The 23,020-nt window shown below is 48.1% G+C and overlaps 2 protein-coding genes and 1 long non-coding RNA gene across 6 annotated transcripts in view; 1 reads left to right on the forward strand and 2 right to left on the reverse strand.

The window, feature by feature from the left end:
• Positions 1-3,363: 3,363 nt before the first annotated feature.
• Positions 3,364-5,139, forward strand: trmt2b (tRNA methyltransferase 2 homolog B). Its single transcript, XM_048973696.1, has one exon. It carries the CDS (start codon positions 3,587-3,589, stop codon positions 5,018-5,020), a length of 1,434 nt encoding a protein of 477 aa, XP_048829653.1. The 5' UTR covers positions 3,364-3,586; the 3' UTR covers positions 5,021-5,139.
• A 2,630-nt stretch (positions 5,140-7,769) lies between these two features.
• The window catches only part of LOC125706193 (transcription factor 12-like), a 66,021-nt gene continuing 50,770 nt past the window's right edge, over positions 7,770-23,020 (reverse strand). For 3 of the 4 annotated variants that reach the window (XM_048972770.1, XM_048972768.1, XM_048972771.1), the window contains 13 exons: positions 22,354-22,453; positions 21,121-21,260; positions 20,737-20,884; positions 20,462-20,529; positions 17,798-17,885; positions 15,335-15,408; positions 14,705-14,776; positions 14,116-14,307; positions 11,430-11,535; positions 11,041-11,188; positions 10,590-10,822; positions 10,334-10,493; positions 7,770-10,160 (listed from right to left, as the gene is read on the reverse strand). In XM_048972770.1, the coding sequence (XP_048828727.1) occupies positions 10,342-10,493; positions 10,590-10,822; positions 11,041-11,188; positions 11,430-11,535; positions 14,116-14,307; positions 14,705-14,776; positions 15,335-15,408; positions 17,798-17,885; positions 20,462-20,529; positions 20,737-20,884; positions 21,121-21,260; positions 22,354-22,453 (1,521 nt within the window). In that variant the 3' untranslated portion in view covers positions 7,770-10,160; positions 10,334-10,341. The remainder of the gene's footprint in view (positions 10,161-10,333; positions 10,494-10,589; positions 10,823-11,040; positions 11,189-11,429; positions 11,536-14,115; positions 14,308-14,704; positions 14,777-15,334; positions 15,409-17,797; positions 17,886-20,461; positions 20,530-20,736; positions 20,885-21,120; positions 21,261-22,353; positions 22,454-23,020) is intronic. The other variant, XM_048972769.1, reaches the window with a different exon arrangement.
• LOC125706194 (uncharacterized) lies at positions 18,941-20,450 on the reverse strand. The gene is made up of 3 exons (XR_007381924.1): positions 20,326-20,450; positions 20,096-20,279; positions 18,941-20,049 (listed from the first exon to the last, which is right to left on the reverse strand). It is a non-coding gene; the product is annotated as an uncharacterized LOC125706194 (long non-coding RNA).

Raw genomic sequence — 23,020 nt, forward strand, 5'->3', positions numbered from 1 at the left:
AAACCGTGACGAACTGGATGCATTTTACTGACTTTTAACTTACAAATACGATTGATTATTTAAAGTTTGCATAGGTTATATATTTTACATGTTAGCCTTTAATCTGAAAGTAATTGATCTACGATTACAATTAGGGTTGGTACAGGGCACAAAATTTACAGATTTTATTATAAACCGCGGTAATATGACGGAACAAAGTGTTAACAGTGTCGTAAATTCAAACTGATTTCAGGCGACGGCCTCGCTCACTGTATTCAGCTCCATTCAACGCGAAGCAGCAAACGCATACTCAAAAAAATCGCTACGTGTCGTCACAGCCGAATTTGCATAACCTGTATTTTTTAATTTATTTTATATTTACAATAATAATAATATAGAAATAATATAAAATATAAAAACTATACAACATTTAAATGAGAGAAAGAGAGAGTATTTTAGGATATATCATTGCGCCTGTTATTTTTAGAAGGCTTTTTGTGTGGTCAAGATCAGTGTAGTGCAGTGTAATGCAGTGTAATCCTATGTAACGTTCTCTCAGTTATCGCTACTTAAATATCAGTATAGTACAGTATATATGTGTAATTCAGTTTCAGCCTATTCACAGAGTTTAATGTGTACCGCATCTTATACAGCTCATAAAAGATACAAGTCACTATTCCTAGATTAATCACTAAAACTAACAGTAGTCATATATTTACAAAATAGTGAAACTACTTACTAATGTACCAGATAGATTTTAGAGATAGAGGAAGAGAAAGTCAAACTATTTGGGTGGTTTATTTACAAGGCGTACTGCAAGAACATCAGACAGTATTAATGGGCAGTGTGTATGAGCCTATTTGCAGGGTATATGTTCTAAAGTTGATGGGCTGGCCCCCATCCTGGGTTGTTCCCTGCCTCGTGCTCATTGCCTCCGGGATAGGTTCCGGACCCCCCGCGACCCAGAAGGATAAGCGGTTTGGAAAATGGATGGATGGATGTTCTAAAGTTCTTGCTCAGAGAAATCATAATTTTCCTCAAGATCTGTAACGTGATTGCATCCTTTCTGGAATCATGGCTTTGGGTGCAGTGGCTGGGTTAGGATTGAGGGATATGCTTTAAATGTCAGCTTCAAACCTGAGAGTCTCTGGACATTTACTTCCATAGCTTGATTTTCACCAAACACATCAGACTGAAAATTCTCTCTAGTATTTGAATGTGGCAAAGACAGCTGAGAGACTGCAGCAGCAGTCAGTGGGTTTAAGTTAAGCACATTCAGGGGTCGCCTTCCCTCACACTACAATACCATGGCGGCAGTGTTTCCTCCAATTCCAAGTAATGGACTGTCCTCCTCTGTTGAATAATTATGTCAGCATACTATCAGAAAAAAAGTATCAATTTGTACCTTTACTTGTCAGGTTGTACCCTTAGCTGTAGGTACCTTTCAGACTGATTTAAGGTACAGGAATGGACTTCGAGGAACATCTCCAAGGTACAAACAACAATAATGTACCCCAATGGTACAAAAATGCTCCTCAGTCCATTTCTTTATCTTAAAAACTCCATTTACCCTTGAGGGTGCAGACTCAGTGACAATAAAAAGTACGACCTGGCACTCTTTTTTCCGACAGTTTCGTGGCAGGAGTGTCTTACAAGTCTGGTAAGTTCTGGTAAAATTTCTGCAAGACTCTAGTTGTATTTCAACGTCTCTTGTGCACTAACTAAAGACACGCTGAAGTATTTGCATGCTGCCAGTGCTGCTGGCACGTCTCCATCATACCTCACTCTCCTCCTCAGGGGAGAAGCTCAGCTTTGCTAATTCAGTGTCAAACATGAAGACAAGTTTAAGCTTTGCTCTGATGTGTCCATCAACAGGCTCTTTGAGCACATCAATTTTAGCCACTGGGTTTATCATTCTGCTGCAGACTGACCTTGTTAGATTAATTAAATTGTCAAGCAGCTTGAGAGAGGTTCTCCCCATCTAAGGAACACTACATCTCACTAATATGAACTTTGAGATGTGGGGTTCACAGTACATGGACTGCAGAACATCTCCCTACATTTCATTTTCTCAGAAAGGCTTGGGTGCCTCTCTGTGCTTTGGAAAGATAGAGATCAGGTTGTTGGTACATGCTGAATTGTATCTTTGCAGGCAGAACCCACTGCTAGATGTTGACAGTGACACACATAATACAAGAGCTAGACTGTTTAAGCCACAATCCTCCCTTAGGATTTCATACATACCACTGTCACCCGTGTCATAACAGATGCATTATCTCTGCCAAGGTCAAACAGATTTTCCTTCTTGAGGGCACATCTGTCATAGAAATCCAGAACTGCTCTTGTCATTCACCTTCCATCACCACCCTCTACTGAGTCAGGCCGAGAAACGCAGGGAACACATTTTTGTTGCACTGAGTGCAGTGCAAATAAAACTGTGTAGCTACTACAGGATCTGCAAAGATAGCCATCATGCTTCATCAGTGTGCTCATGTGTAAGTATTAAGCAGCGCTCAGGAATTACCACTGGCACCTGCTGGGGGGGGGGGGGGGGGGGGAATCTTTTTAAATAAAAAAATGTAACACTGATTACTTTGCAGATATATTGTTTTGATTTTTTCATGGCGATTGAGTCACGACTTGGCATCGAAGTCTATTTTACACGACAGACAGTGACCATGAATCATTATTCATGTAAGCCTTCAAGCTGTTGCTGAATTTACGTTCAAATCCAATTCTTTGCTGCACTTTTATGAATATATTTTGGAAAACAAATCAGTGTTTACGATTTGTATGTAGCTTATTTAGTATGTAGCCTGTGTAGTTATGGGTCTTTTATATACATTCTATCTATTCATCCATGGTTGGCTTTTAACTTTAATTTAAAAACAGCCAAGACAGCATACGAATTCATACGTAGGTCGGACTAACAATTGCAATCAGTGACTGGCCGTTGCATACACAAGCTCGCACGAGTCTCCGCCATTCATATCTTACACACTGCGGGCCGCGTTTCACTCTCTATTTGAGTCAGCGGGCAACGCCGGGTTTTCTTATTCTTAACTCGTATAACCAGCAGCTAGAGGTCCGTAGCGAGCGCAGGACAGTGACTTAGCAGTGATGGGCGTCGCCACCATTAAATCTGAGGGGGACGTGTCCGCCTCACATTTCAGAATTATTCGTTTGGACCCCCCACATTTAACATAAAATATTACTTTTATACCAGTGTGCCCCCCCATATTCAAAATGCGTCTGACGCCCCTGGTGTCAGTAATTCGCTAAATGTGTCCCAAGCTTTTTAAAAATAGTAGATAACGGGTCTGAAACGTCGAAAAAAAGTCGGCAAAGCAGCCCCGCCTCCGACGGAATGGCTCGCGCTTCTTGAGGCTCGTTGTGATGACGCAATAACGCGCCGCCACCTTTCCAGTGCAAACGAGAGAACAAGGTAGTGTTCAGAGTACCGACTTTATTTAGTTATTTCTTTATTATACCTTGCGATTATATGAATTCGAACCGAGATTCAAATTAGTTCATTCGGCATATTAAAACGATAAAATATTTAAGCGATAGAATAAAAGTAGATATATCATTTATCGTATTTGCAACTATGCAAATAAAGAAAATATTTCCAAATGGTAAATATTTCATTTCGCGTGTACTACTGCGTGGTAATTTGTGCACCGTTGCTAAGAATGAGTCGCCTAACACTGGTATTGAGAACACATTAAAAACTCTGCCAAAGAAAAAAAGGAAAAAATATACACATGGAAACTCCCCATCTTCCTCTTGGGAGGAAAGATTAGCGGATGTCGTTACTCCCCTGTGGCGGCTGAGTTATGACGAGCAGCTCCGTCTGAAACAAATGCAGCAAAAGAAGATCCTTCATGAACTGTCACACCTTGTGAAGGCAGCAGTGCCCGAGGTCTCACTGCCTTTAAACAACGATAATCTGAGTTTTCCTCTTTTGCCGATAAAGCCTTCACCTGTGATATATGGATACCGCAATAAGTCAACATTTTCAGTCAATAAGGGTGTGGATGGCAATCCAAAAACAGTAGGATTTTATGTGGGTTCTGGTAAGCGTAAGAACATTGTCTGTATTAATGACAATCACCTGCTCAACACACCAGCAAAGCACAAGATGGTCGCAAGACATTATGAAGACTTCATTCGTACCTCCCCACTAGACCCATGTCTCCTCTTTCACAAAGGAGGCCACTGGCGAGAGATTACAGTGAGGACTAATTCAGTAGGTGAAACCATGGCGATAGTATTCTTCCATCCTCAGAGTTTAACTCCAGAAGAGATCTGTGCTCATAAAGCATGTTTAGTTGATTATTTCATTTATGGACCTGGAGCAGACTGCAAACTCGATGCTTTGTATTTCCAAGAGTCATCGATGACACGGTGCAGTAACGAGGTCTCCCCCTATCAACTGTTGCATGGTAGCCCGCACATCTACGAGGAGGTGCTCGGATGCCGATTCCGAATCTCTGCCGACGCCTTCTTCCAGGTGAACACAAAAGCCTCAGAGGTCTTGTACCACGCAGTGGGAGAGATGTGTCTTTCTTCTGTGGGAGACACCTTACTGGATGTTTGCTGTGGCACCGGAGTCATTGGCATCTCTTTGGCATCCAAAGTCAAAAGAGTAATTGGCATTGAAATAATTGAGCAAGCTGTCAAGGATGCGAGGCACAACGCTTCCCTGAACGGCAAGCTGAACTGTGACTTCCTGGCTGGGAAGGCAGAAGTGCTTCTCCCCGAACTTATCCCATCACTAGGGACTGGGTCATCCATCATCACAGTTGTAAATCCATCCCGCGCTGGTGTGCACCACCGTGTGATACGGGCTCTCCGGAGCAACCCTGCCATCCGCAAGCTCGTCTACATCTCCTGTAAACCTGAAGGGGAAGGCATGAGGAACTTCAAGGAGTTGTGCTGTCCATTGGACGGACAGCCCTTCAGGCCAGTTCTTGCCATTCCAGTGGACATGTTCCCTCACACTGCACACTGTGAACTCGTGCTTGTTTTTGAAAGATAGTTGATGGAAGGAAATGCTGTAAAGATGTTAGAAATGTGCTTACAAATGAACAGGGCAAATTGGTAAACAGAACTGATAAGAATTAAGTCTTTGTAATAAAATAAACCAGTGATCTATAACCTATGTGACGGAATATTGAGCTATGAGATATGTGGCACTGTCATGTTTACTGATAATGCATTTCATACTATCAGTTATAACTTCAGCTGCTCTCCATACAAGACGGAGGTGCTCCTGGATGCATCCTAATTCACAACACACACATGCAGCATAACACCTTATTATTGAAATGAAGCCATCCTCTACTTTGCATTTCTGGAAAGATTTAGGGTAGTGTTTTCCAATCTGGTCCTCAGGCGGAGCTGGGAGGGAGCAGAAATGTGGACTGTGGGGGGGTCCCCAAAGGGCCAGACTGGGAAACACTGGCTTAGCGAGTCATGTGATTAGTAACAAACTGCTGTGAAGTTCCTGAATGCTGTGGCAGCCACAGGACCTTACAGGTTTCTGCTCCTTGGCCACACTTGGGTCAGTGACATTTCAGATTTTCAAATCTATGACATACTGCAACCACAAAGCACATAAATCCTAACTGGGTGTAATGCTAAATAAAAATATGTCAAAGACCCCTAATTGAACTATAACTGTTTTATTGACATTAAAAACAGACTTTTCATCGATAGTCTCAGAACATTGTTCTACATTCTCTTAATACCATAAAGATTATAGTCAGCTTATGTGTTCTTAAGTAACATCTTAAGCATCTGATTAGTTTAATTTTCATCACTACACTCAGTTACAGAACAGTAACAACCTGTTGGTTTTTTTCAGCTGGTATCAAGTGAGCAGACAAATCTATTTCTCATATCAGTTGGAAAAATACAATTCACAACAATGTCTTACTATGTCTTGTGTCCTTTAGCTATAAAATTTATAAACTTAATGTTTCTAAAATCTACAACAACTTTGTGAAGTCTTTTGACACTGGAGTGAATGACGCAAATCTGTGACAAATGGTACCACACATGGAAAAGGTGAAATTCTCCCAAATTTAGGGTCAAAATTGTAAACTTAACTGCAGCTTGGATACCTTTCACCACTCTGACTAAAGTCAATGTCTCTGTAGTTCAAAATTGCCTCTAATATTTCTTTTCTTGAGTGACATTCATGAAAATTGAGTATTTCAGATATTCAGTTAGGAATTTAAAGGTGTTCCCTGTTTATCTTAACGTAAAATGCTTATCAGGAGACTTAAAAAAAATGATAGAATAGTTCATGATTTTTGAATTATGTTTTATTATTTTACAAACAATTGTCTTCATTTACTAAGGGAGGACTGTTTTACCAAATGACATTTTGCCATTTCAATACTATAAAAAAAATCACTCCATTTAAAACTATTCAAATAATTATGAATAGCGGTCAAGAAAGTGACGCAAGATGCCTTTGAGCAATTGTTATACAAAAATATATAATTAACTGCTTGCAGAAACAGAAATCTAAGCATCATAACTTTGACCCACCCCTAGTGTGTGTGTGTGACAGGCACAACCTCAGCTTCGTAATATGACTGGTCCCTGAGAAGGCTCCTTAATTTAGGCACAACATATGGCAATAAAAATTGAATTTCTCAGAATCGCGTCTCATAGGACCTCATGTGGGATCTGAACATTACCTCCGTTACAAACAAGCTCAGCATCATTTATACTCTGGCACACAGCTGAGGAAGTTCGGCATCGCCCAGACTCAGTGCCGATCTATACCGGCCGCACTGGCTCCGTAGCGGCAAACTACTACCTTGCCCAAACTGTAGCCGCTGTGAACAAATCACACTCGCTAGATCCTACAGGGACCCAAAGCTGACACCTCCCATTCTACCTGCCTCCATCTGACATTTGTTTGCTTGGCAGTACTCCTTTGCATACTTCTATGACCTCGTAAATTTGTACACTCCCTGCCCAGCGATTGTCTACATTCACTCATTTATATGCATGCAGCGATTCTGATCTGAGCATTTTGTATGTGTGTCGTACTGTTGTGTCACAAAGTAACACCTACCCATGGCTTTGACATCCACCCACAAATACCACTGGCAGCCTGGAAGTTGATGACAGACACGCAACCACAGCAGCGCCATAGCAGAAATTCTCCTCTCCTGCATTTTCCAAATATCAAGTGACGTGCATGTTTCATCGCTAAGGAAGTCTGTGTGCTCCAGTCTCATGCCATGCACAACGATCCGTGTCATTCCTTGATTAAGGATCCGTCTGCTGCATGAACATCTGCCAGATTCCTATCGTCAACGCATATGGAACGTTGAAGTAATTGATTTCATGTAAGGAAGTGCCATAATGTTCGATGTGAAGCCAGTGTAGGGTGCCGTGTCCCGAGTGCCTATCTGGCCAGCCGGGGGGGGGGGGGGGGGGGGGGTCCCTAATTTCGCCCCAAACCCAACAAAAATCGGCCTGGATACATGGAATGGAAAAAAAAAATAAAAATCAGAGAGCTGGTACGTTGTGTTCGAAACAAGAAGGTGCTACACACAAAAGAGGAGGTTATTACTTACATAGGTGCAGTGGTGTATTTTAAAGGCTTCCGGTCCTCAGGGACCCCCAGACAGTCCACGTTTTTGCACCCTCCCAGCCTGAACTAGATTGTAGACCGTCTTGAGGTCCCCGGGGGCCAATTTGGGAAACACCATTTTAAAACACTTTCAAGAGTCAGGCAGAGAAATAAACGCACAGTGGAGCTCTTTAGAAAATGATGGCACATTTATTGCTACATTAATGTTATGTACATATTGTGTTTCCTGTTACAGAGACAAATTTCTTTTTTTTTCATAATTTTTTTTTTTTTTACTTGTTGCTGGTTTCGGATGTGCATCAACAATACCTTGAATTTTAACACAGGTACAACTCTTTAATCAACCAACAATGAAGACCGAGAAGAGGGAGCACACCTTCTGGAACACTGAGCTCATACACGACCCCACACTAGACTGCGTGCTACAATCCTACTCTGCTCTTAAGATGCTGTTTGTACATTTCTAATAGAAATTGACAGGTTATGGTAAATAACCCTAAATTTTTACTACCTAATATAGTAAAATAAAGTAAGAAACTTTTTACTGAAAAGTTTTTTTGATTTCAAAAATCTAGAAAGAGTAATATTTAGAATTCAATAAACTTTCTTACAAGATTATCGTATAAAAGACTAACTACAGTGAAAAATAAGCCAAATGTTTTTTATTTAATATTTTTCAGTATTTTAAGAAGGAACGTAATTGAGCATAGGCCAGGCCTAAGGAAGCCGAAAGAGACGCGACGTAACGTAACAGAAAGAATAAAGAAAAAGGAGGGACAGGTAGTAAGACGACTGCTCACATTCCCCAGCAACGATGGTGCACTCAGAAATACCGAAAGACGACAAGGTCGCAGGCAGACATCTTCAGATGGACATTTACCTCGTGTTTTTTAAATTTTGAATGTAACCAGTTGTAGGTCAGGAAGCTGCAGCCTTGTCTTTAGAGTCAATAACACAGAATGGCCATTGAAAATACAAAATAAAGTTATGAAATAAGCAAAATGAGAGATTTACAGAATGAGACAAAGAAATAAAGAATAGAGATACAGCCTGGTCTGTGGCCATTGCACTGAGCCGCTCACTACCTGCCCGAGAGATCCGTGGAGCTGTTAGCCTTCACACTCGCCGATAACTGCAGCTGCTCCTCTGCCACTCGCAAGAAACAAGAAACAAAAGCCATTCTAAATAACTTAGAATTACTTTCCACTAACTCACACTCGACGTTACAAGCTTAACTATGAAGCCTAGTGAAATGATTTGTATACAATTACAAATAAAGCAATTAACTTGTGATTACTTTGAGTAACATACTTTCATACTTTTTCAGATTTTTTTTCAAATTTTTTATTTTTTTTTTAAGACGGAAGGAAAAAAAAACCAAATTCTGGCCAGATGACGTTATGGTCATTGTTTACACGTGACCAGTCGTTCCACAGTTGTATGGAAATGGCCATGGAAGGCCACTGCAGGACTCCAAAGCGTGAAGTGAACGCAGGATTGCTGAAGCCGCTTAGACACCCGGAGACCAACGGGTGACGATTCTTTTACACTGAACACTATCTGGCAAAGGAATGAAAGTGTCCAAAAGTGCCTCCGCCCCACTTAAGACACTATCAAGTACACAGGGAATGCCAACTATTTAACAAGGGTTTGTTCTCCGCATGTGAACAGCACACAGATGGGAAACTGGTCAGTCGAGGGGTTAATATACCAGGAAAGCTGCGATGGGCGGTTCCTCTCTCTGCCCACCCCCCACCCCCCCCACAGGGCAGGGCTGCTCGTCCACTCCTGCTATCGCTAAAGCCTGAGGACCGTGGATCCTAACCAGACAGGTGAATGAGCAGGCAGGCAGGCCGGCTCAGCTCGCCGTCCTGTGTGCGGCGGGTTAAACGTGGACAGCTCATGTCACCGAGATGCCTGGAATCTTCAGCTGCAATCGTGCCATTCTGGGCTGAGCTTGGTACTCAACAACAAACAGGTAAATAGTGATTTTCTATGACGATCCTCAGCTACGCCAGGCCAGCCGTGGGAGGGCAAACAGCAACTCTGCTGATCTAACATAAGCTTTACAAAAAGAAATTGTATCACTTTCCCTTTAAGATAGACTTAGGTATAGCTCAGTAACATAATAAATAATAATAATAATAATAATAATAAAAAAACCAGAAAAGCAAAGCAATTGTGGATACAATGCATTTGTCAGCTTAGGCACAAGTCAACGTCCGCATGTGGCGTGGAGACGCCCGCTACAGCCTCCGATTGTTGGGGTGCGCCACCTGCTGGCATCACGATGCCACTGTGGTTCCCACTCACGGGCTGAAAGTCGCTGGCCGGCACTGGATGTCTTCGCGATGAGCCGTTCACTCGCTGGGGTTGATTTTATTTGATTTCATTATTCCCACCCCCCACCCTTAATCGCAGGATCGCTTTGTTTTCCCAGATTTTTTTCTTCAAGTGCTTCGCCTTTTCGAATTTGCATCACAAATTGTGAATCCCGCCTGTCCTTGAGACGCCAGGTGACCGTCTCTCCGTTACTCGCAAGCGATCCCGTCGTTTAGATCTGCAGGTGGGAGGAAGAATGTGTGACAATCAGCGAGTGGCATGCGGGCTGAGCCAGGAAAACCTTCACAGGGTCTCTTCCAGGCCGCAGCGCTAATCTGACATCATCTTCATGCTCTGCAGGTAAAAACATGCATTCTGGCCTTCTGTTTGGTCAGGGAGGGCTGCAGGTACCTGGCTGCTCAGAGGTGGCCCATGGGATTAACACCTTCAGCCAGGCCGGGGTGGGCCACGCTTTGGACCTGCTGGGGGTCTGTGGAGACGACAGAGGCGGCCGACACCTTCTCCTCCTCCCTCCGCTTCAGGCAGGCGGCTTTGGGGTTCAGGTTGCGCTCTGTGGGCCCCACACAAACCTGTTGAGCTGAGCTCAATCCCCCCCCCCTCCCACCGCACAGGTGCCCCCTACAGGTCGCTTTCGCCCCACACTGACCTCGAACCTGCTGCTCCAGGCTGAGGATGACGGCTACGGCCTGGTGCAGGATCAGCAGCTTGGTCTGCGGCTTCTCGCTCTTCAGGTGCAGCTGGCACATGCGGCCCAGCTCCTTGAAGGCCTCGTTGATGTCGCGCACGCGCAGACGCTCCCGTGCATTGTTGGCCATCCTGCGTTCCCGCTCGCGTTCCGCTTTCTGCTCGGGGTTCAGGTCCTCATCCTCGTTGATGCTGCTGTAGGGGGGGGGAAAAAAATCACTGGCTTCACACATGTCCGCAACTTCTGAGGCATGGAGGGCACTAAACTTCTCACGAAACGCTACAGCAAGCTGCCAGGCAAGTATGCGGTTTCCTGTCGCCAGATTTCACGGCATGTGCCTGTTGTAATGAACCGATCCGGGTGCTGATAGTATTTCCAGAACAGGTCGGCCTTTACTAACAGGCGGCCTCACCTTGTCCGGGTGCCTCCCCGGGGAATCTTGACGTCCCGCTTTTCGCTCTCGTCGTCAGACTTGAGATCATCAGAAGAATGGTGGTCTTGGTCTTCCTTCTCTTGGCTCTCCACCTTGAGCTTCAGGCTAGTAGCACCCTGGTTGGCTCCTGGATCAGAGTCATATGGGTCAGAGGTGTAAGACAGAGCAGCAGATCAAAGGGGAGCAAACAGCCGCGCACAGGAAACATGGCAAGCCGTACAAAGCGCATGTCTGCATTCGGTGCTAATTAAGCTACAAAAACAAGCTGATTTCACTTGTAAAGGAAGGCGCACCATGTGTTCTACAGATTGTGTTGGGTGGCTATATTTTTCTGTCTTATTCTGGAGGTCGGACAGCAGTCGACTGACCTCTGAAGCCATCAGCCTGGTGGGAGACGTCGGCGGCGGGCATTGTGCCTGGCAGTGTGCCATGGTTACTGCCCAGAACTGCAGGCTCTTCACGGTGCCCCCCAACCTGGGACAGCAAGGAGACCAACCAGTTAAAAGCAGTTGGTTTTTTTGGGGGAATAATGACAAATATCAGATCCTTTCTGGGTCACTTGGATGAAGAAAAAACAGCTCTCAATAGCTTTGAGAGCGTGAAGAACGCTATAATCCCTATTATGCACAGTTTATTTAAGCAATGTTTCTGCAACCCGTAGGCAGTGCTGAGGCTCTAGGGGGCGCTATAGTCCTGTAGGATTGTTTAAAATGCCACTGCTGATCAATGTTTAGACATTCTGAAGGCTCTCAATTCATATACCATGTATGAAAAGAGCACTAGTGGAGGCTCAGGCGCAGTCAGTAAGGCCTCGACGCCCTACACGCCCTCCTCAGCTGCATTCTCTTTCCGTCTCCATTCCAGTGTACAGAAATGGTGTCTTCTGCTCCCACCTAGGGAAGAGCTATGCAGGAAAGAGGCAACGGCAAAGTGGACCGAGGGGGCTTCCCCCAAGAGGGCGGACGGCAGGGTGGGGGTAATGTCGGTACTCTTTTCTTATCTGCACACGGCTCTGAAATCACCATCATGCACATGAACAAGCCCCCGCAGAGCTAATCTCCACTCTGCCCTCAACAGGTGTCCAAACAGACTTGTTCTGTCTTGTGGGTGGACCTTCTAGGCCCTGGGGACTGATGGGAGGGGGGTCTTTCACAGGCACTAGATGAGGGAGCTCTAGGACAAGCAGATAAGGACAGGACCTGCTCCATTAAATGGGGGGAGTCTGCAGTCTGATATTCAGACAAGCAAGAAATCAAACAAGGCAGATTCATGGGAGAAACATACCGGCCAGCAGCCGGAGATGGCAGCAATAGCCAGGCCAAGCTGCCCCCCCCAACCGCCCCCACCGCCATCACCACCCCCCCAGCGCCTCAAGTACCTCCCCAACCTGTCAGCGTCAAAGAAGACACCTGACGGGCTTCTGCAGGTGCAGAAGGGGCTGCCCGCTGGGACCATGTCCTCACAAATCACAGATCTAATGGCTGATTTGACGGGGGAGGGGGGATGAGCTGCAGAGGGGAGACGTGAAAGGCTTTCTCACCACGTCTGGTGTGGGGGAGGGCTTTGAGGCTCAGCAGTGGGAAGCAAAAAAAATACAAATAAAAAAAGCTCACTCATAAAACAGAGAGAGGCAGCCAGGCAATGCCTCAAAGTCACCGCCGACTGTTCACTGTCATAATACTGGAGCGTTTTCATGTGTGTTTTTGTTGTTTTTTCCCCCCCTTTTGCTTTGGCCCTGGGAACGCCATGTGCTTTCTTTGAAGAAGATTCAGCAAGGAACATCTGTGCAAGAGAACTTGTTAAAGCTAGGCCACAAAAAAGAAAGAAAAGAAAAATATCACCATTAACAGGAAACGCTGTATACTGATCAATCCCCCGGAATGCAGAGGGCGTTTCACTGAGGAGCTCTGCTGGCAGCGAGCTGCCCGCTTTAACCCTCCTGCCATCCTGCAGGGCCAGACCAGAGCTTCTGTGAGCTCCAAGTCCCATTAACTCCAACAGCCAGAGGGCCCCAGTCAAACTGAGCTGCTAGGGAGCCTCTGCATCTTCAGAGCCCCCTACTGGGGGCTGGCTGTGCTGCGAGAGGTGAGGCACTCTGCTCAGAGCCAGGCCTCGTTATTGAGGATTCCCCACCCTCACAGAAATGCGGTTTTCAAAAAAATCACGCAGGACAACGGAAGCCCGTTTTCAGCCGGTTTTGACGAGCCCGCCCGGAGACGGATCCTGGAGCTCGCCGTCCGCCACTTCCTGCAACACAAGGACCCCACGCAGCAGCCAGGGACCAGTGTGGAGACCGATATCTCTGGTGCTCCTCACACCGCGGCCCCTGCTTTCTGGCGAGAAGCAGGATGATCTTACTGGCGAGCAGAGGCAGCATGCACCCCCTCCTCTGACTTTTTCCAAAGCAGAGAATATGCGAGTGCGGCGAGTCCCGCCCGCTTCTCCAGTCTCCGCACGCACGGTTTGTAGGAGAGAAAGCCCCTCGCCAGTTCTTACACATGTGGAAAATATGCGAGCGTAACTGAACCGCCCTGAGGAAGGGGCTCCCTTCCTGTTCACAGCCACGACCGTCCCGTCCCCCCAGACACACACACACGCACACGTTTATATTCAAATCTTTGTGGGGACTCTCCATTCATTTCGATGAGGAAAACCCTAATCCCAACATGACGACCTTAACACCCACCCAGCCCTGACCTTAACCATAAGTAACCAAACAAAACACAAAGACTTCTGGCATTTTTAGTTTTTTTTATTGCAGCCAGAGATGTTTATAACTGAGTTTCCCCTTGTGGGGGTCAAAAATTTGGTGCCCATGATGACAAAACAACAGGTTATCATCACATTATAGGAATTTTTGGTAAATACAAACCCACAGATACACAAAGACATACACACAAACCCGCACTTGTCCTTGAACCAGTATATGTGTGTGTGTGTGTGTGTATTATATATATATATATATATATATATATATATATATAATGATACATATGAATATGAAAATGAATGAATGAGGCGATTTTGAGGCGACACCCTCGGAGAGGTCGTTACCATGGACGCGGTCCGGCTGGTGGGCAGGCCCGAGGCGGGGAAGCTGGCCCCCATGCTTCCGATTGGCCCGCTGTGTACCTGTCCCAGGAGACTATGCAAGTCGCTGGGCAGGCTGGTGGTGGATCCCACCGCGTGGTTTCTCAGGACGTGAATGGCGTCGTCGAGCCGGTCCAGGCGATCCTCCATGCGGGACTGCAGAGGGAGGGGCAGGTTAACGATGCATGCAGAGGAGTGTGCAGCGTGACAGGGATGGAACGGGTCCGGACAGACATGCCGCTGTAATCATGGCCAATGAGCATTCCCAGATGAAACCCACAGACACAGCGGCCTGAACCATTCCAGCCTGCGGCACGCCAGGGCCATCCACACGGACACCATGGGAACCGCCGCATTACGGCTGGCCTTGGAGTCGGGATCAACGGAAGCTTTGGTTGCCATGGAGATCAGAGCCTCTGCATTACGCCGCAGGCTGGAATAGCAACCGAGGGACAAATGGGACGAAAGGCGGACCCTGACCAGGCGTGTACAGGGATGCAAGTATGAGTGTGACGTGTGTAGGGGCCGGGGTTCATGGAGGAAGGCGCAGTACCTCACAGACATCCTTTAAGAAGGACATTGCGTCCTGCAGATGTTCGTGAAGCTGCTGGTGAACTCGATTTTTCTGGTAAAGTTGAGATGGGGAGAGAGCAGCAGCAGAGTAGAGGGTTAGTAAGAGGCAGGAGAGTGGGACCGGGAGCCTGATCAGAAAGGCGAGACAGCCTGTCTCTGCGTCGCATCCCCCCCACCTGGCGCTGACCGTCTGCACAGATACACCTGCTTGCATTCGCATACCCCAGGTGTTGACGTCACCCCGGTGCATGGCCGCTGTGTAAATATTTACAGCAACGGCTAGGTGCAGCGTGGGTGTAAATGAGCGGTAATCTGCGGTGCTCCTGGGCCCATCGCTGGACCGCCGGCTCAGGAATGCCAGCGCAGCAGATGGCTGGCGACACGCCCCGGGGACCGGCTTTGTGCAAAATCCCCCACATTTGTCAGCCAGGAATGTTGCTGTAACGCCATCCTTGCCTCGTTTCCCAGCATGCCTCAGGCAATGACCAATCAGCTCCTTCCTTAAAACCAAGCTCAGGGGTAGCTCTGTGTGTGTGTGTGTTTGTGCGTGTGTGTGTGTGTGTAGGAGAGAGAGAGAGAGAGAGAGAGAGATGGAGGGGCGGGGCCTTACCAGGGAGTGCAGGGAATTTTCATAGCTGGGGGAGGAAGGGGTCTGTGTGGCAGCTCGGGGCCACTGCCCAGCACCTGCGGACAGATAGCGAGAGAGAGAGAGAGAGAGAGAGAGAGAGAGAGAGAGAGAGAGAGAGAGAGAGAGAGAGAGAGAGAGAGAGAGCGCGATGGGGGTCAGTGCTGGACATCACTGGCTTCCTCGGGCCCCGTGCCGCCGCATCCTGTGCGGCCTCTTACTTTCCCCTGGGCCTCATCTCCCCGGCCGGGTTGAATCATTTCCTGTGACCGGCCAGCAGCAGTGCAGGCTCGGCGGTTAGGATGCGTGCTGCATCCGGCCGTTAATGAACTAATCTGGGCCAAAGCCCCGCGGAACAATGTGGCCGCTTGTTTAGGGTCTGCTCCCAAAATAGTCCCAAAGGAGGGCACAGACTTCCTCGACCCCCCTCCTGCATGGGAGCCTGAGAGAGACATGCGACGCTTGCTCCCCTCCCCCAAGCCCATTGAAACGGTGGATGGGGACCCAACATAACTGGGCAGAGAATGTGTGCACACGCACAAAAACGCACACACACACACACACACCCCCAAAGCAGTGCAAACACTGCAGTCTCCCAAGTCAATGAAATATGAATAAAATAGGTAGCTCCGACAAAACACATCAACTGAACCCAACCTCAAATAACAAAAAGAGTGTTGTTAAGAATAATGCGTCATCCTGCGGGAGCGTGCTGTCAGCCCCGCTGGTCTGCCACAGGCAGCCCCTGCGCCAAGGCGACCGTGCCCCCTGACTCACCAGGGAAAACAGGTCCAAACAAAGGAAAGCCGCACAGCCGTTCCTGCGTGGAATTCTTCCTGTGATGAAACCGATGCCTGCTTTTACCCTAATATAGCTGCGGCCCTCCAACTGGCAGGCATAGTGCAACAGGAAATCGGGCAGGACCCACGGCACACTGTACTGTATGTATCAAAGCAGCTCATCAGTCGCTGATGCAGTCTGACAGTAAATAAACGTCCTGGGTTATTTATGTAAAGTCACAGGTCTGGCTGGAAGACACACCGCAAGGACTGCACCTCATCACAGGGCTGGACGGAGCTACAAGGGGACTGACTATATATTCTGCCTTTTATTTAGTTTGTCTAAACTGGGTGGCAGTAGTCCTTCACATCGGCCCGACCAATGACAGCCTGACACACTGCTTTAATTTCAGGGAGGAAGAATAAAAGTGGCAGTGATTGGCTCCTGGTGGGAACAGTGATGATCAGCATGAAAATTTTCTGGAATAAATGCCTACGAGTCTATGTGCTTTCTAAGGAGACTCAGTACTTTGGTGAGCTCAGGTGCTCACACTGATATGTGACCAGACCCGTGTGAGCAGAGTGAACATAAAACACAAGCACCAACAACCATGCTTCTGAATCACAGTGCTAATATTAAATACAGCTGACCGTGACCTGCAATTTGATTTAATTTAAAACTCAATGCACAAATAAAATGAGGCGTAAGAGTAAAAACATTAACTATTCACACATCTAACAATGTTGGGAATACGTTAAAGGTAACACCTCAGTCTCCACTGGAGAGCAATTCACGATTCCCTGAGTAAACATGTAGCACTCAACCATTCCGGCTGATGTCACTCCTGAGGGTAAAACCATTTTAAGTTGCTTCTTCTGAGCAGTACAGAACAGGGCAAAAATCAGCCTAAATGCACCACAGATACCACGAGGGAAGCACAGTATGTGTAAGTGCAGTATATAAGGTTATAATTAGCAAACATAATTAAACAGATTCTGTGCTCATCTATCGTGGAGGCCTCAACGGAAAATGGTGTGCAGGCGGGACGCTGCTCAGTCACCGACCCCCCCGTCAGTATCATCACCTCACGGGGCCCCCACCCCTCAGGGCCAGCCAAATAAATGAGAGCCTTTGCAGACCCATCCATGGGGGGAGCAGCTGTGAGCAAGTGGGGACAACAGCTGAGGGGAGTAAGGGAAGAGAGGAGAGAGTGGGGGGCAGGGCAGGGCTGGGGGACGACGTGGGGCCAACAGCTGTCGGCACTACATCACGAGCTGGCAGGCCACGCTCACCTGCCAAAGCCAACACGAGGGCTGTGTCTGTGCCTCCCTGAGTCTGTGCCTCCCTGTGTCTGTGCCTCCCTGTGTATCCCCGTGTCCATGCATGTCTGTGTGTGTAACTGACGACCAACAGAAACCAATAAACAGCATCTTTATAAAGTATGTGACCCAGAACAACAAACACAAATAACATGTCATAAAATGGGAATCACTAGAGGAAAAATACTGCGAAAAGTCAAAATGTTCCAATGGTTGCATAGTAAAATTTATTTGCTGGTTTTTATATATATATATATATTTTTTTTTTTTTACTTTTTTTAAGCAGAAGGCTAGCATGTCACTCAAGGAGCACCTCAGCCCAAGGGCGCGCTGATGTTCACCACCGTACCTGCTGTGCCTGCGAGTGGTGAAGGAGAGCCCGCCGGTGTGGAGGAATTTGATGGAAAACTACTGCTGGTATGGTCAGGTGAGTAAATCTGAGAGAGAGAGAGAGAAAGAGAGAGAGGCTCATCAGTAACACAACACAAAAACAGCAACTGGCACAGAGAGAATGATGTAGCAGAAGGTGCCTCACACCTTTGCTGTGAGAGAGACTCACTGTCTAGGATAAGTCCACAGGGCTCACACCTCTCCCAGTCTGGGGCCATGCTGCACCCAGGCACATGCTGCATACTGCAGCCCAGATCAGAACTGTGCAGGGCAACGGAGCCGCTCCCACGGCAACACGAGCCAGCAGGCTCACCTCACTATAGCTTTTTATTTTACAGATTATTTGTAATCCGGCTGTAGCTTCAGATGCCAGCGCTGCTCCCCCCAGTGGAGTCAAGAGGAGCGTGATGACATCTAACAGACCCCCCATCACTACACAGACGGGCCAGCAGGGGGCGCTCCATCACAGTGGGGCGAGGTGCTTCTGAAAGGGACACTTTTCAGGAGGACAGTAGAAAGAATGTGCGGATGAGAGCGGGAGATGTGCTGTGTGTGTTTGTCAGACAGCTGTCTGTAAAGCGAGGGACTGCCAGATTTTTGAAGCCTGCAGATGATGTTTTTAAAAATTCCACATGCAAACAGCCGCCGCTGCTCCAAAATAAATTGGATTAGAACAAGCTAATCTCCTTAGTTTCATACTTCCATAAAGAGACATTTTGTCACCCAGTAAGAAAATATTTTATGTAAACCAGGAGCATTAAGATTCAATCCATCTAAAGAGCTCTCGTTAACAAAAAAACGAAAACACCCACCAGGATTTTATAAGCCCAAAGACCATCTTAATGAGCGTGATATTCTGGGGAGGTGTCAGGAGCTGCGCAGGACCTGCCTTTTGGCTCCCGCACCCTCACCCTCTCCCTCCCTCTCCATACGTGGCCTCCTGGCAGTAACAAGCCCCGCCCCCTATCGGTCACGCTTCCAAGGCAACGGGGGGCCAATAAGAGCACAAAGAGCACACAATGAGCGGCGTACCAAGCCGAACTGTCACTCCTGGGACCCTGCACCCCCCTAGAACCCCCCAACCCCACCCAACTGTGTCCATTACACAGCAGCTTTGTCATGCTAATGGAATTGAGTCTACGAATACAAAAAGACTTAATTTGTGATTATTATGCCCCTTGAAAAGCCCCCGGCCCGGCCCAGCCCAGCCCAGCCAGGCCCCCCTTAGCGATGGTGTGTGCCTGGGCTCTGCCCTTAGCCGCTCTGCCCTTCCTCTACTTTTCTTAAAAAATGTTAACTTGCGGCTTTAGGGCCCAGCAGACGTGATGACTACGGGCAGGGCTGGGCTGGGCTGGACAGGTCAGGGTAGGTCAGGGCTGGGCAAGGCTGGGCCGGGTTAGGCTGGGCATGGCAGGACAGAGCAAGGCTGGGTAGGGCAGGGCAACTTCCCCACAGAAGCATTTAATCCAGCAGGAGTGCATCACCAAACAGCCAGCCGCTGTTACACCAATCGGGAGCTTCTGGCCGTTTGCCCCAAATCAATGGCCCTTCCCCACCTCCTATAGGGGCATCTGCAGGGTGATTGTCTGGCAAACATTCAGGGGAAAAAGGTTATTTATTAGAAAAAGGACACAAATACCCAGATTTCCCTCCCTTTCTGTCCTGTTTCTGACGGGTTGATTATCCAAACTAATGCATAATCCCTGGGCTTGGGGAACATTTTTGTGTAGCACTTACTCTTGTGTACTTCCCAGATTAGAGCCACAATGATCCAGGCTTAGCCCCAGAAAGGTCTGCAGACACATCCCCTGGGCTGCACGCGTCTAATCACCAGCAGGAGTCTGTGCCGGCAGCTAAAACAAAGGTCATTTCCTGCAAGGTCTCAGGTGAGCCCTCCTTCCTGAGCACGGAATTAACCTAGAGAAAATCAACCCCTGCAGATGTTTTGTCTGGGACTATCCCTCTGGGGGGGGAGTGGGGCAGCACATAAACACTTTGGTCAGTCAGGGGTCATACTGCAGAAGACAGAATTGCCGTGACTGGCAAATATATATCTGTCTCATAATGGGCTACCTCACCAAAGCCAATGAAGAGCCCTGTCTGCCTCATAATGGGCTACCTCACCAAAGCCAATGAAGAGCCCTGTCTGTCTCATAATGGGCTACTTCACCAAAGCCAATGAAGAGCCCTGTCTGTCTCATAATGGGCTACCTCACCAAAGCCAATGAAGAGCCCTGTCTGTCTCATAATGGGCTACTTCACCAAAGCCAATGAAGAGCCCTGTCTGTCTCATAATGGGCTACCTCACCAAAGCCAATGAAGAGCCCTGTCTGCCTCATAATGGGCTACCTCACCAAAGCCAATGAAGAGCCCTGTCTGTCTCATAATGGGCTACTTCACCAAAGCCAATGAAGAGCCCTGTCTGTCTCATAATGGGCTACCTCACCAAAACCAATGAAGAGCCCTGTCTGTCTCATAATGGGCTACCTCACCAAAACCAACGAGAACCCCTAAGAACCCCTGTGCAAGCTGCACCTCCTCATTCTCAGTCAACCACACTGTACCAACGGCCGACACTGTCTAGCACAGCCAGGTCCCCCAACCCCCCCGGGCCGATACTCACGGAAGCCAAGGCCTTCCCTAGTGCGTCTCCGGTCTGCGAGCTCCCACCCCCATTGGCCCGGCCCCCGGCTGCCAGGAACAAAAAGAAACGTATTTATCAGATGAGACACAGCTAGCCCTGAGGAGCAGTGGGTGCGAGTCAAAATGATGTTCAACCTCCAGGTCATTCCTCAGGACTTCAAACAGCCGTCTCTTAGGCAACTGTACACTCGAATGCTTAGTGGAAAATGCTGAGCTAGCAGTGAGCTCTCAGGAGGAACAGAGGATGACAGGTACCCATGACGCTCTCCGAGGGGTTGCCCGGTGGGGTGTTGGACGCGGTGACGAAGGCTGTGCCACTGCTGGCGGTGGGCCGGTGGAAGCTGGACATGGGAGGAAGACTGGCGGTCATGTCTGTCGGCGACACCGAGTGGGGAGGGTAGTTCTGCATGGGGGACAGCAGCAGGAGGACATTAGATCAGCAGACCAGGGAAACCAGGATTGCCTATATTTGACAAAATGACACTTGTACTGGATGGGGAATCAGACGGGGACTGAGACAGCAGCCTGATGGAAAAAGGGGCGGGTTAATACAGCATAGGAGAGAGAGCCCGTCAAATTGGGTCAGCGTCAGGTAAAAACAGTCGGCTTAGCAGTGTGGGCTCATCTCAATGGCCTTACCAGGCGCTCATGTGAGTGCAGGTTGCCATAGTTTCCTGACGGTGACATGTGAGATGAAGGACCGCCCAGCATCCCTCCGTAGCCAGGCTGACTGATCCCATTGGTAGAATTCCAGGGGTCGGTGGAATTGTGGGTCCCATCTGTAAGGCAATTAGAAATCAAGGAACACGAATCAAACAAACTGTTTAAAGCCACCTGTTTAATGTCCCTTAGAGCATTTGATCCAAGTAAAACTGACTGCAGTGGCATTAATGACAAAGAACCCTGCACCCCAGGCAGCGCCCCCACCCATTCGGAGCTGCTAAAAACCAGCCTTTATTGCTGTGAAACATGAGCCCCTTCCCAGGAACAGCTGAGAAAACACCGCTCTGCCCCCAGCCAGCAGGGCGGGCCGCTTCATGACGGGCATGACGACTTCAGTTCCATGATAACACCCAGATACTTGAGCATCCCCGCTAGTAGGAGACTGGGAGCAGGAGGGGAGGACCGGAACAGGAGGAGAAGACTGGGGCCAGGAGGGGAGGACCGAGGCAGGAGGAGGAGACTGGGGCCAGGAGGGGAGGACCGGGACAGGAGGAGGAGCCTGGGGCCAAGAGGGGAGGACCGGGACAGGAGGAGGAGACTGGGGCCAGGAGGTGAGGACCGGGGCAGGAGGAGGAGACTGGGGCCAGGAGGGGAGGACCGGGACAGGAGGAAGAGATGGGTCAGACGGGAAAGCAGGAGTGTAAGGACCTGGGTCGGGGGGGGAGCAGGAGAATGATCGGGGGAAGGAAGGGAGGACCAGGGCAGGAGGAGGAGAGCGGGGGCAAGTGCTCCTTCAACCCACATGTAAACAGAACATGGCTGGGATCATTTCTACTGCTACACTTTGCCAGCTAACACTTCTTAATAGTCCTTTTATTTCTTGCAGGATACAACAGGTTCTGATGAAGAACACTGTAGTTCCAACAGCAGAGCTCCATAACGTCTGCAGCCTTACAGACTGGGCTGTCTACAGACAGAATGTAGTGAGCTCTATCACACAGAGACAGCCTCCCCACATTGACCATGAGACCTTCAGAAAGCCTGGGGCCTGCTAAGGAACATGGCGAGATCCCAACGCTCACAGAAGATAATCAACCCATGCGATGAACGCAGGATGCTAGAGAAAAACTGGAGAAAACAGCCCTGGAGAATCACCCCCGCGATGCTCACCGGCGACCGGCTCGGCCCACATTAGAGAGCCCGACTCACCGAAGAAAGTACTTGCGAACATACTGCTGGGAGGCTTCGGAGATGGAAACGAGGGCGAATCTCTGTTGAAGTCGTCTGAGTTCGGAGAGGGAGCGTAAACCTGGTAAAAGACAATGAACAGAGACACAATTAAGCCAGCAGAAATAAAAAGCACGTCTCACACATACAGTCAGCAATGGTGTGAAAGCAGGGTCTCCGCACAGAATTTTTAAATAACTGTGTTCCACACAATCACCACGTTGCTATAAGGGTATTATTAGCACTGAACACTAATAATAAATCTTCAGCAGCATTCGGACCACAGCAGTGCCAGTGTCACTGACCTGCGGGCTCAGATCGGCCCAGACAAAGTCTGCGTGTGTGGAATTCAGCACTGGCTTGCAATCAACAAGCCTTGTTATGGCAAGCAGTCAAAACAAACAGTGCCAGGCCATGGGGGGGCAGGAGGGGGGGTGCAGCAAGATCACAGCCTTGTTCAGTTGCTAAACTGACACATTTGTTGAAAGCCGTTCATGCTGCAGTATTACACAGGTTGTACATTTTCATACCCCAAAAGGTGCGAAGAACAAAAGGTGTGATTTGGAGCCATGGATATTCCAGACTGTAAGCTGGTTTTCCACTCATTAGGGGCAATTAGGGATTCCAGGACAGCTGCCAGCTATATCCA

Source organism: Brienomyrus brachyistius, chromosome 13, assembly GCF_023856365.1.
Source record: "Brienomyrus brachyistius isolate T26 chromosome 13, BBRACH_0.4, whole genome shotgun sequence".
NCBI classification, from domain to species: domain Eukaryota; kingdom Metazoa; phylum Chordata; class Actinopteri; order Osteoglossiformes; family Mormyridae; genus Brienomyrus; species Brienomyrus brachyistius.